Source organism: Durio zibethinus, chromosome 26, assembly GCF_047325235.1.
Source record: "Durio zibethinus cultivar Kanyao isolate XHJ-2024 chromosome 26, ASM4732523v1, whole genome shotgun sequence".
NCBI lineage: Eukaryota > Viridiplantae > Streptophyta > Magnoliopsida > Malvales > Malvaceae > Durio > Durio zibethinus.
The window spans coordinates 6,644,829-6,658,371 of record NC_143187.1 but is presented as its reverse complement, the minus strand read 5'-3'; the positions used below and the strand labels follow the sequence as shown (position 1 = coordinate 6,658,371).

General features: G+C 33.0%; 2 protein-coding genes across 3 annotated transcripts; both read right to left on the bottom strand.

Annotated features, from left to right (window-relative positions):
* Positions 1–5,295: 5,295 nt before the first annotated feature.
* Positions 5,296–7,875, bottom strand: LOC149511283 (peroxisomal ATPase PEX1-like). The gene is made up of 6 exons (XM_089755831.1): positions 7,457–7,875; positions 7,032–7,343; positions 6,859–6,944; positions 6,560–6,714; positions 5,701–5,832; positions 5,296–5,618 (listed from the first exon to the last, which is right to left on the bottom strand). Exons 2-5 carry the CDS (start codon positions 7,052–7,054, stop codon positions 5,713–5,715), a joined length of 384 nt encoding a protein of 127 aa, XP_089611957.1. The 5' UTR covers positions 7,055–7,343; positions 7,457–7,875; the 3' UTR covers positions 5,296–5,618; positions 5,701–5,712.
* Positions 7,876–8,014: 139 nt separating this feature from the next.
* LOC111318644 (E3 ubiquitin-protein ligase WAV3-like) lies at positions 8,015–12,467 on the bottom strand. 2 transcript variants are annotated; one of them, XM_089755830.1, is made up of 2 exons: positions 11,953–12,467; positions 8,015–10,469 (listed from the first exon to the last, which is right to left on the bottom strand). In XM_089755830.1, the coding sequence occupies exons 1-2, from the start codon at positions 12,154–12,156 to the stop codon at positions 8,556–8,558; spliced, it is 2,118 nt and encodes a 705-aa protein (XP_089611956.1). In that variant the 5' UTR covers positions 12,157–12,467; the 3' UTR covers positions 8,015–8,555. The 2 variants fall into 2 exon arrangements, with proteins under 2 accessions (XP_089611956.1, XP_022777250.1); XM_022921515.2 differs by having other exon boundaries at positions 8,015–10,466.
* Positions 12,468–13,543: the final 1,076 nt, after the last annotated feature.

The window sequence follows — 13,543 nt, the reverse complement described above, 5'->3', positions numbered from 1 at the left end:
TTAAAGATAAAAAAGAAAGTAATTTTATATACATTTATAAAAATTTATGTAATTATAAATGTTAAATAAAAAAATAAAAAAAACCCGTATTTATCACCCACGAAGGTTAAGTCATTAGTGTTTTGTTCTCTTTTTTTTTTAATTTTGAGAATGCGTTTTGGTTCTTAAAAATGTTTATTACTCATTTTATTATGTCCAAAACATAGCTTTTGCTATTTAAAATTAAAAAACTTAAAACAGAAATAATAACAAAATTGGAATCTAAAAGAAGCTAAGAAACTTTGATTAATAAAATCATCAAAAGTGAAAAAAATTAAAGCTCTAACAGCTTGGGCCAATATATAGTGGCGTCGGCCATACCCGTAGGCCTGTTTGTAAACATGCCCGACTAAGCCCATTATTCAATTGGGCGTTGTTTGCAAGCCACGGCATTAATTAAAAATCAACTTCCCATGGCAATGACCGATTTAGATTTCTCCTAAGGTGCGGCAATGGCAAATACAAAACTATCCTCAACCTATATCCATTCATATTGGAAATAACGATTAAGTATAAAACAAAAATAAAAATAAAAAAAAGGAATACTGCATAGCTGTTTCTTTTCCACGAAAAAATAGGCAGCAATGACTATTTTTATTAGTCATGCCAGAGTTGCCCTCTTTCTTTTTGCATTTTTGACTGCAAGTAATTTTATAAATTAAGTATTATGAATTTAAAGAGAAATCTTGAATTTTATATTAAACATAAAAAAAATGTCATTAAAGTATAAAAGTATTTACACTAATTTTCTCTTTTGAGATATTTTTTATAAGATAAAATCGTGAAACTATGGAGTTAGAACGAATAATTTCTCACAAGAATATGAATCGTAACGATCAGGTTGATCTGAAACGTTAGAATGGTAAATGTTCGGGTCTTGGAGTCGTACGGATTAGAGCTTAAGTCTCAACACGTGACAAGTAGTATCAGAGTCAGTCCTATACTATTCGATCAACGCCAAGCACTTCGAGAGAAGTAGGCAGGGTGACCAACTTTCATGAAGAGAGCGTCACGAGATTGGGTGGAAAACAATGTCACAGACTTAAAGAGGAATCTTGAATCTCACATCAAACATTAAAAAAAAGTCACTAATATATAAAAAGATTCACACCACCTTTTTCTTGTGAGACATTTTTTGTAAGATAAAACCGTGAGATCATAGGCTAAAGCTGACAATACCTCACAATGATGTAAACCGTGACGATCAGATCGGATCTTGAAATCATACGAGTCGAAGCTTAAATCTCGACTCATGACATTAAACGAGTGACTAATACGATATGCTGCAATCTAAAGAAGAAAATTTGTTTGAAAGAGAGAAAGTTCTGGGTAGCGACGGATCTCTTTGAATCCAGAAACTGACCGTAGATGCCATAAAGTCTCAGTTTCTCGGCTTCTGAAACTGACGGTCTTGCCTTCGAAGCAATAGACTTCAGAACACCCTCATTTATGATTGGCTTTTTTCCAGGCTCATTGCTATTGACATTGTTCAAATGTTCAGGGACTGCAGCCAGCTGTGCATTTGTGAGAAGAGCTTGGGGGTCAGCTCCACTAAATCCATCTGTCATATAAGCTATGGCGTCTAAATCAACATCACTGGCCAATGGTAGCTGCATTATTTGTACCAAAAACAAAGAAGCCTTACAGAGGAAAGAAATGTAAAACATTAAATTATGTTAAACTTCTAGTTCCATATGTAGCAACAATTTTTTCATTCCTCACTCAGCTACATATGCTCACAATGTTGTGAACTTTTGGGAAACATCACTATCAGAAGAATTTATACTTTGGTTTCTATGATAAAACAGATGTAACAGAAGAAATCATAAGAAAAAGAAGGCATTAAAAAATTATGCATCGGTTAACAATTATCACTAACCTTTCTAGAAAGAACAGTCAGAATGTCCAGCCTCTCACGCGGAGATGAAATCACAGAAAAGGAGGCGATCAAGCCTACCTGTTCTCAACAATGCAGCATCAAGTAGATCGGGTCTACTGCTTAAGCTAAGAAATCAAGTCAACTTTCATGACAGGCAAGCAACTAATAAAAACAATGAAATAGGAAATTCATATATTTATGTAAACCCCCTGAAATCAAGAAATCAATTTGGACAAGAAATTTAAATTGTAAAAAATTTTGTGCTATTCGCAAAGCTATCTTCAGAATTAGTTGTTGAAAGTTATTGACTACCAGATCTATGTGCATTGGGACAATGCCTAATTAGTAATTAGTGAACCATAATTAATAACATTGTGGATAGAGATGTTGTTAACTGGAGATTAATGTAATACATATGGTTTTCATTGATGTTTGTAAATACTTGATTTTAGTTACTAATATTTTATTTTTATAAATTTCTTTAACTTTGTTAAAGTTGAAAGATAAATCAAAATAGATAATAAAATTGTTTCAATTGAGGATATTTTATGGAATTGTTATTCATAAAATAACTTTTTCATAGAATAGCCGTTCATGAAACAATTATTCAAGAAATAATGCCTTCACAGAATAACACTTTCATAGAACAGCTATTCTCAGAACAAACTCTTCAAAAAATAACAACAACACTTTTATTGAAAACTCTTTTATCAAAAGTTACTTCACTAAGAGTTATTCTATAAAAGATGTTTTATTGAATGTTACTTCACCAAAAAAATAAGTGAAAATAATCTTGAAATATGATAGAATTTTTGGGTTAATTCCACTATTGGGATGTTTCAAAGAATTTGATTTGGTTGATCAAATATAAAAATAGTTAAGAGATTTCTTTTTAATCTTTTCTTGAAATGTAAGTGCTTTTCTTTTTATATCAAAATAGATAGTGAACTTTTATGTGTGCTACACCTACAACTAAAAGATAATTAGACTTTCATTAATCAATACATTAACACATTTTGTAACAACTAATTTCCACATTATTCACTATTATTCATATTTAACATTTTTTATAAATGTCAATTTCACCATTATTAATATTCAATACTCAAAACATGTAGCTCCTATTTTTTAAACCTGTAAATAGGAGTTTCTAGAGTTCATTAGGGGGATTTTTGGAGACTTTTGGACTTTGGCAAATTTCTCACAACTTTCTCTCAAATTCTCTCTTTAAGTCTTTCTTTCTAAATCATTCTCGAAGCCTTATTCTCTTCTCTATTCAACCTTATTTCACCACTTACCACTACTTTCCACTGCACTCAATACTTCAGGGTCTGCTCCAATATTCATCTTTGTCATATTCTGATATATCTTGTTTTACTTGTTTGCAACGCTTCATCACCTCAACAGAGAAACCGTTTATATTTTGGTGACTCCACTAGGGAGGAACAATTGCATTAAGTAAAACTGTACGCAAGATGTTTACACTACTAAATGACATGAGCAACTCTACCAAATATGAAAAATCTTAATGCCACAAGAATATTCAATGATGGAGCAACAATCTAGTTAAAACGTTTACTCAATTACAAATATTTAATCTTTACCTCTTACTATTTTCAACTATCTAAGCATTTCTTTATCATTATTATTTAATGCATATACGTTTAAGAATTTCAATTAATTGATAAAAAAAAGTGTATGTGAGAAAAATGAAAAGTGTGTATCATTCCAACAAATGTCTATTCTAATGCATGTTCATTTATCAAATATTGCAAAAGTGATGAAAATATTTACCTTTTTATAACTTTAAGAAAAAAAAATCATAACCCTAAACTGTGTTGAGAATTTTCTTTAATTGTACATGAGATTAATCTTCTAAGTCAAATTAAGATACAAAATTAATATGGCCGCTATGTTGAATCCACTTTTATTGGCCACAATTTGCACTTCTTGCTTTGAATCAAATTAATCTCCTTAATATTAAGTTGAAAAAAAATTATCTGCTTAATATATAGTGGAGTTTAATCTTTTTCTTTATAGGTTGAGAATTTACCTCCCTAGTATGAAATTGAGAATCATTCCTTGGTCGCAACTTTATCGTTCATTCTTTAACTGCTACTTTATTGTTGATACTTGCTATCAAATGAAACTCCTTAGTATTAAAGTTAAAATTATCTCTAAATTGAAAATTGTTATTTGGCTGCAGTTATATCGCTCATTTTTTTGCGACAACTTTATTGTTTTTAAATGCTATCAAATGAGCTCTTTTAATACCAAGTTAAGAATTTTCTCTCGAATAAATTGACAATAAGATTATTAGCCACAACTTTATTACTTATTTCTTGGCCTCAATCTCTTAACTACTATGATGTAAATCATTTTGATACTTTGTGCCTATAACTTCACCGTTTTTATTTAGATTAAACATCTCTTTTGTATTAGGTTTAGAACTTATCTCTCTAATATGAAGCCGAGAGTTTTACTTGATTGCACATACAATTAAATTAGTATTACTATTATATACCTTACCTATCTCATAAGTGAACATATTATAATTACAATGAAATGCTAATATTATCAAGACTTTTCGAATATCAAAGTTGAAAAATCTAATGAATACTACACCATATACATATTATTATATCACATAGTTTTTACATGTTAAGAAGTTCACCTTGCTTCGAATATAATATCCATATGAAACATTTAAAAACTCAGAATATATTGGAGCAAAAACATCTTAAATCTTACTATTTCATTTAGTTTACGTTTAAATTCTTTCAATAAAAAATCATATGGTCTAGTACCAATATTTTATTCTTATAAATTTATCTAAAGTTGTTAAAGTTAAAAATAAATCAGAATAGATAATAAGGTTGCTTCAATAAAAGATATTTTATGAAATAATTATTCATGAAATAACTCTTTCACAAAACAGTTGTTCACGAAATAATTATTCAAGGAACAACTCCTTTACAAAACAACACCTTTATGAAACAACTGTTATCGAAATAACTTTTTCAAGAAACAACAATAACACATTTACCGAATACTCTTTCATCAAAAGCTATTTCATTAAGAATTATTTTATAAAAGACATTTTACTAAATGTTACTTCACCAAAAGAAGTGAAAATAATCTCGAAATATGACAAAATTCTTAGGTTAATTCCACTATTAAAATGTTTCAAAGAATTTGAATTGGTGGATCATATATGAAGATAATTAAGAAACTTTCTCTTAACTTTTTCTTAAAATATGAGTGCTTCTTCTTTTATTTCAAAACAAATAGTGAATTTTTATGTTTACTATACCTATTACAAAAAACTAATTAGACTTTCATTAATTAATATATTAACACCTTTTGTAACGGTCAATTTTTTCATTATTCACTATTATTCATATTTAACACCTTTTATAATTGTTAATTTCACCATTATTACTATTCAGCACTCAAGACATATAACTTCTATTCCTGAAACCTGTAAATTAGAGTTTCTAGACATATAATTCCCTAGACTTTTGGACTTTGACAGATTTTTTACAACTTTCTCTCAAATTCTCTCTATAATCCTTTTTTTTTCTAAATCCTTCTTGGAGCTTTATTCTCTTCTCTATTCAACCTTATTTCACCACTTACCATCACCCGTCGTTGCACTCAATACTTCATGAGCTTATCTAATCTTCTTCTTCGCCAGGAACTGTTTGAAAGGAAAATAATAATGAGAAAGCAGTCAAAGTTAACGCAAAATAATAATATGCAGCAAGCAAAAAGATACTGACTTGATTGACAACTCAATCAGTTACTCTTACTCCAGCGTTGTCAAGCCCGCTTTTAAGGGCAATGGAATCAAATTCATCAAAAAAGAGGAGGCATGGTGCTGCAGCAGCTGCCTTTGAAAAAATATGTCGAACCTGAAACAATAGGCATTGAGCGTGCACCATTAGTTACATTTCTTCAGTAGAAATGCATTAACATATTTCCGGAGCATAATGATGAGATGAACTTCTTAGTTGGTAAGGCATAATGTTTGCACAACTCAGAATCCTGGTCCCTTGGACTCTTGTTAACAAATACTACAAATTGCAGGTTTACACCAACAATAATATATTATCGCTGCCTACACCCTTAAATACAATTGTTAAATAGCATGTAACAAGAACTTGCGGCTACATTTCATTTTAGGCAAGGTAATTAATAATAATACAAGCACATTAATGCATTTACATGGCTCTTTCTAAAATTATTGTTTAGATCTGTTATTCTGGGTTTAGAAGGCAAAGAATCAGAAGGCAAAAACCAACCAATGGCAACATGAACAGCTCTATCAACCAATATTTCCTGAAACAATGAAATTCTTTGGTATCAATTTTTATGCAAAATTTTAGGATAAGCTACATGAAAGAGTATGCAATCTCTTTCCCTTAATATACCACAGAATGCGACTTATCCTACCCAATTTAAACTACATGCAGATTTAAAACATCTATAAAATTAGTAACAAGAGGGATAAAGATGCCAGTAATATACAGATGGAAGTAAGTGATAAACTTATCCAGAGGAGAAAAAAACATTAATGCCTCTTTAAAAAAAAAAAGAACTAGGCAGAAATAAATGCACACACACAAGAAACAAAAATACCAGATCATACGCGTCATATCCATCACATTTGGAAGCTACATCCATTAAGATATCGTCATGACATTGTAGGGAAGGCCTCTGAATTTCATGCTTCAATATGGCCCCTCGTTCGGAAGCAGCAGGTGCAGGCAGTTGTACATGAAAGTCAAACCTTCCTGATAATAACCAATTTCAAGAATGCAATACTATGAGAATAAGAGGAGATAAGGAAATTACAAAAGTCAAGGTTTGTTACAGTTGCAATACAAGTAACAGGAGGTTACGATCCTTAAACCAATAAAGTAAAGACGAAGACAAACCTGATGAGCTCAAAGACTGGGGGCCACTCTCCAGAGATTTCACAGAAGCTATAAAAGCTATTGGACCAATACCACAGGAGCTCTTCCTAAGAAAATCTATTAGCTGACCATGAACTATTAAAATAAAAATGAATCTAAGATATAAAAAAAAAAAGTTTGGATCAAGAGCTTACATTTGATGGAATGGAATCAACATCTGTTAAGGCTTCAGTACTACCATACAATGAAATGAGGGACAAGTAGGCATCACAAAGATATTTACCCCATATTCATCTATAATGTCGGAGAGAAATTTAATAAGTGCAACAACTGAGATTGAAGGTTGGGATCCTTCTGAGTCAGATGAAGATTCGATGATGCTATCAAGATCATCAAAAACAACAACTGAAGGTGCATGATCAAGATCTTCAGATATGAAACTTGAAAGTGCTTGTTGAATGGTTTGAGGCTTCTCTAAAGCAAGTCCTGAGCATCATATAAAGATCCTGCACGCACAGACAAATATTAAAATGAGGTTTCACCCTTGGAAACCACCAATCAGAATTAAAAAACTATAAAGCAATGAAGATTTTTTCCAGACAGAGTCAGCTATACTTACAACATTTCCAAATGTCAACAATGAGAAGGATGCATGTGCATTTTCAAATAATTTCTTACACATGTGCTAACAGGTCTTCATGTTCGTCAAGGGATTTTGCAACAGCTCTTGCCAATACCGTCTTTCCAGAACCCTAATACAGAAAGAATATACCAATTTTTATTCAAGTCAAAGTAATCAGAATTTGTACGTCAAATAAATAAAATAAAGCACTCTTAAGAAAAACAATAGAAGTAGATTCTAAAAAACATACCTTCAAAGAGTAATCCCTAAAAGAAAGGTAAATGAATATTATGCAACAGCCTCTTTATCACCAAACATAAAGAAAGAACAAAGTTGAGAATTTAAGATTGTCAAAGAAGAAGGTCAATATTACATGATATCTACTCCACAAAGACCTCTGGAAGATACTGTTGAAAATTTAAGTGTCGTTTTAGAAAAGATTAGAAATTCCAGGATGTGGTAAAATAGTAATTTCCAAAAAGGCTGTTTCATGACATTTCACACAGTAGGTGAACAAATTCAATTTTTTTATTTCTATTTATTAAACTTAACAAATGATTATAAATAATATTTTAATATTTCTTAATTAAACAAATAGATAAATACAACAAAATTTTTCATATGCGGATTCATTATTCACTCATTCCTCAATGACCAACGGTTTGAGCCATTTACATTTTTGCAAAAGTACATATTCCTTGACTCATTGCTGCAATAACGTAATAGACCTACTCAACCACTGATCAAAAGCTGTCCTGCTGTCCGCTTACTACTCATTACTTAAGCCGAGTGCTCTACTTATTTTTAAACTGAAGTTTTTTTTTAAGAAAAAAAATTGAGCATTAACCCCTTAAAAGAACCAAGGAAGCACCAATCAGAATCTGTTGCTGCAATATTTGCACCTTCTATAAAAGCCAACTTAACATAATCTACTTTCTAAACAAAAGAATGTAAGACCAGCTAAAACCCAGTAAACGGAATAAAAATATTATAACCATTGCGCCAAAGCAGTATTGGAGTTCCATATCAGTTGCTACGATCATCAACCTCACCATGCCGGTGAAACAATTAACTCAACTCTATACACCAGCCTCATTTAGGGCGGAGCTGAATCAGGCTGCATGCTTTGTCCATAATTGAGAATCTGTGATTTCGACACCATGTTGACCATAGAAGGAGTTTCATAACTATTTGTCGCACTAGTGCTTGTAGTTACAGCTTCTCCAAGTATGATTGTTGTTGAGTGGCCCCTAGTTGTGGCCCTCTGCCATGAGTGTGAGCTTAACCCTGAGAGAACATATGCCCGCCCAGTCTGTTCATATAACTGCATGTTTGCCATTCTCTGGCTGGTTTCTCTCAGCTCTGCCTCAAGCCAGTTGCACAGGCCATTCCCAGCTTGGGCTGATACTGAAGATAACAAAGCTATTCTTTGCTCTGACAGCACAACCTGCGCACTCTGTAGATCTCCCAGTTCAGCCATCCTTTGGGCATTTGCAATAGCTTCTGCCACAAAGAGACGATTCCTTTGTCGATCAACCTCCAAGCACACCATCCTGTCTGTAGGAGACAAAAACTCAGGTCGTCTTATCTCAACTCTCTCGCATCTTGACTGAACAACCTCCATTGTTGTTAAATCCTTGTTCGAGCACAAGACATCCATCAATGACATTTTATCTAACTTTTTCTCGCCTTCAGCAAGTGATAATGCTGGAATTGCGACGTATACCAGGAATTCCTTCTTTTCATCTGCATATAAACTTCCAACATCAATGACAGCTTTCTGCTCTTGATAAAAGATTTCACTCTTATATCTCCCAGAGTGAATTGAACCAATTTGCACTCCTGGAGAAATTGACTGTATTGTCAGTTGCACATCTTGAGCTACAACACTGAGAAGACCACCAATGCATCTAGCAAATGCATCCTGTAAAATGTCAATAGACTCAATAAAGGAATATGTGCCACCTGATATATCAGCTATAGCATGCATTGCATTGGAATCATGTTCTGAGCCAAACCCGAATGTGTGGACTGGGATGGTAAGCTGCCGGGACTCATCTCCAGGTGCATTATTCCGAGGAAAAATTGAAGCAGGAAAAAGGTAAAGATACTGCAAATTCTGCCTTGAATTTAAAGTGTGATTCTGTACACTGCTGTATAGCCTGTGAGTATCACCATTTAATGTATCATGCCCATCAGACAAGAGGATAATGCTTGCAATGGGATTATTATCACGTCGCTCGTTGAGAATCTTAAAACCTTTCCTAAGACCTTCCACAATATTTGTCCCACCACTAGAGGAAAGGGTATTGATGGCACAGATAGCATCATAGTGACCACTGCTGCCCATCCTTCGCAATGGCAAAATTCTACGAGCTGATGATGAGAAAGTAACTATGGATAACCGATCTGATGGACCCAAGTTTTGTATGATAAAGCAAACTGCGTGCTTAAGAAGGGCAAGCTTGCCAGCCATGCTGCCACTTACATCGAGCACAGCGACTAGGTCAATGGGTGCACGATCAAATTGTTGAACATCGACATGAAAAGGTGGAGCACTGATGCCAACAAGAATAGCAAACTTTGAAACAGCATCTGAAGCCAAGACAGCAGGAAACTCTGGAAATGCCTTAATGGTTATGGCTTGTGGTCGAGTGGATGATGAAGGGCCTGCAAGGATGGCTGGAAGCGGTTCATCGTCAGAAAAGCGATCAGGTTCCAACTGAGGCAGGGTTGGTTGATGCAAATTATGACGGAAGCCAGATGCAAAAGTATCTTCAAGTGGAGCATTATAGAGAGACACTCGGGCTTGGCCCATGCTATTTTTACACTGGGAATCAGCAGTAGAAGGGATATCTTTCCATTCAGAACGGCAAATGGGGCAAATGCGATTTCCATGCTGCACGTTGGTTGCAATACAATTGAAGTGGAAAGGATGAGAGCACTCAGCTGTGAAGATGGCCTGGCCTTCTCCCTTTTTCAAGCTTCCCAAGCAAATTGCACAAATCTTCTACACCCATAAAGAGAGGAATTAGGGGTAAAAAATTAAGAGTGTGATGCATGATAGTATTATAGTATTAACTTTACCATATAGCTAGTATCTACATCATGCATGAGAATGACTAGCACTTAACTTCGTATGAACGTTCCACAACATCAAAGTACCATACCTTGGATGATCCAAGTTGGACAAAATATTAAAAAAAAAAAGAAAAAGAAAGCAAGCAGTCCAAAAAGACATTGCAACATTCTTAAGAACGAAAACAATTTAATCCAACAGAATGGAAATAGACTTAAACTATAATGAATTGGATGTGTAGCTTAGATTGAAACATGCAAAAGTGCGGCGAGAAAGCTGACATGATTAGAAGGTTCAAAAACTTATGGTAAAAATTCAATTCATAAACATGGATTTAGGAACAACAAAAGTTCAAATCTCTTTTTTTTTTTTTTGGGGGGGGGGGGGTGGAGGGGAGGTTAAGGGGTTAGGGGAGCAGGCACAATTTGATGTAGTGTCAAGAGGGATGATGGAAAGAATTATGAAACATTAGGGCAAACTTACCAGTAATACCAACATATATTACCAACCACATAAAGACACTAAAGCTTCCATTTTTCACAAGTTGGTTACCTCTAAATTGACAGAAAATAACAGAATCAATATCAAGAACTTTGGTAGCATTAAGTTAATTAAACTCCCAACAATACGCTATTTCATTATTACCAAGTATGGACATGTATCCTGCTCATGGAAAATAAAACGAATGGAAGCAAAATTCAATGCATGATTTATACAATAGACAACTGGGACAAACATTATTCTCACTAGCCAAAAAATGGAAAGATAATTCAAAGTTTTCTACAAAACAAACAGTTAGAGGATTTCTTCCATGAGAATGATCGCCCAAAAAAAAAAAAAAAACGTCCATTTTGCTAAAACCAAAAGCTTTTTCGTCCAATTCCATATCCCAATCTTTTTTTTTTTCCTGAAAGATCAACCTTGAAGATGGAGGATTCAAACCCAATTATTTTCTAGTTTAGGCTTAGATGCACCTAAAGGGTGTGGCATTAACGTTTCATAGGCAGATGCCCTACTAACTCCACAGCATTTACAAACAAGTGTGTGGCATAATCCGTAATTTACTCCTAGGTTGACACTAATCACCGTTTCCAACTCAAATAATCACTCAATTTAACAAAAAGTGACCAAACTGAAATCTTCATATGCAAATTTACCCTTGTACCCTCACTAGCAAATGTAAAACAATGAGAAAAACAAGATAGAAGCAAGACAACTCTGTCAATCAACATTAAAAAAAAAAAAAAGAATTCAATTCGGTTAGGATAACTGAATAGCCGGTTTTTTCGCAGTAACCAAGTTTCACTCTTTCGCCGGGAAAAAAAAAAAAAAAAACTCCGTCGCAGCCAAAGAGAAAAAACAAAAAACAAAACAATAAATTCGAGGTGAGAAAGGGAATGCGAGGAAAACTGACCTTAGAAGATCGGAAACTGAAGCTGTAAGAGAGAAGAGAGGAAGAGCGAGAGACAGAGGAAGGAGAAGGCGAAGAGGCAATGCCGTTGGCTGAGGAACTGGAAGAGGAGGAGGAGGAGGAGGAGCGGCGGCGGTGCTGGTTGTCGAGGTGGTTAGAGATCTTCGGAATCAGGGATTTCTTCAACTTTTTCCATGTACTCGCCATTTCTGTGCAAAGAGAAAAAAAAAATTTATTGATGTTTTGAAGGGAAATTGTGTTTGGATTTGGAAATGGAATTACGAAAATGGCAATCGGCGTTTGTGGATATACTTTGGTTATCAAAAGAAAGAAAACTGAAAAGGAGCGTAAAGCTTAAGCGAGCGAGAGAAAAGGGACGAGGAGACTGGGGAGTTAAAACGAGATACAGAGAAATTATTTACGGGATTCGTTTTAGTGGAACTTACGGGCATCCGTTTAAATAGTGATTCTTTTTTTTTTTTTTTCTTTTTCTTTAATTTGGATTTCTTCCCATAACTAACAAGAGTACCAAAGGCAAAGCGTAATAAAGAGCTGTAACAATAAATCAATAGAAAAAAGTGACGAAAATTATATCCTCCGCCATCGGCTAGCGCAAATCCTTTAGAATATATTAAAAGAATTATAAAAAAATCTATATAAGAAATAATGGAAGATGTCCTCTAAAAATACATGAAATTAATTTTTTTTTAAATACGCTAAAGAGATGTGATAATTTTTGAAGTTCAAAAACTTCATCGAATTTTTTAAAAAATATAATTCGAACTTATCTCAATTAATTAATTTATATATTATTTTATTATTAAACAAAATAGTTTAACATTAAATTAAATGAAAATAAATTATTTAATAAAACAAATCAATGAATTGAATTAAATTAAATTTAAAACCTAAAACTTTATGTACAAACTTTACTCAAATCAAATAAGATAAACAAGTAATCTTGTCTATAAACACCTTAAAATGAAATTTGTGATTTTTTTTTTTTTTTTGTATTTTGAAGATCCATGGTTTTTATCTATTTATGGATCAGTATTAATTGCTCAATTGTTCTTAGCCATAAAAAAATTTTGCTCAATTGCTAATTGACTGACCATGGGGCAAGAGGCATATGCAAGACAATTGTCCTTTTATATGTTTTTTAATGGTTCATTTCCACATTATTTTTCACCTTTTTTTTTTTATTTCCGTTAATACGAATATAGATAAACAAAAATTTCACCAAAACTCTAGTAACATAGTCCGAAAATATTAAAAAACCGTTTGATTGTTAAATCTGTTAACCCACTGGTTGAACCAGTTATCAAATTGGATTTGACTTTTTAATTAATATTTTATTTTATAAATATTTTATAAATGGTAAATTTTGAATTTCTAACCCATTAAATAATAACCAAAATCTTAATCACTTAACTAAATATCTCTTTTTGTCCTGTTTTTATCATTTTAATATGTATTTAATATTAGGTTTAAAGCTCAATCAGAGATTTGAAATTGAACCATCTAATTAATTGAAAATCGAACTTGTAATATGACTCATCTGATTATTAAAACATTGCATAACTCTATCTATTTT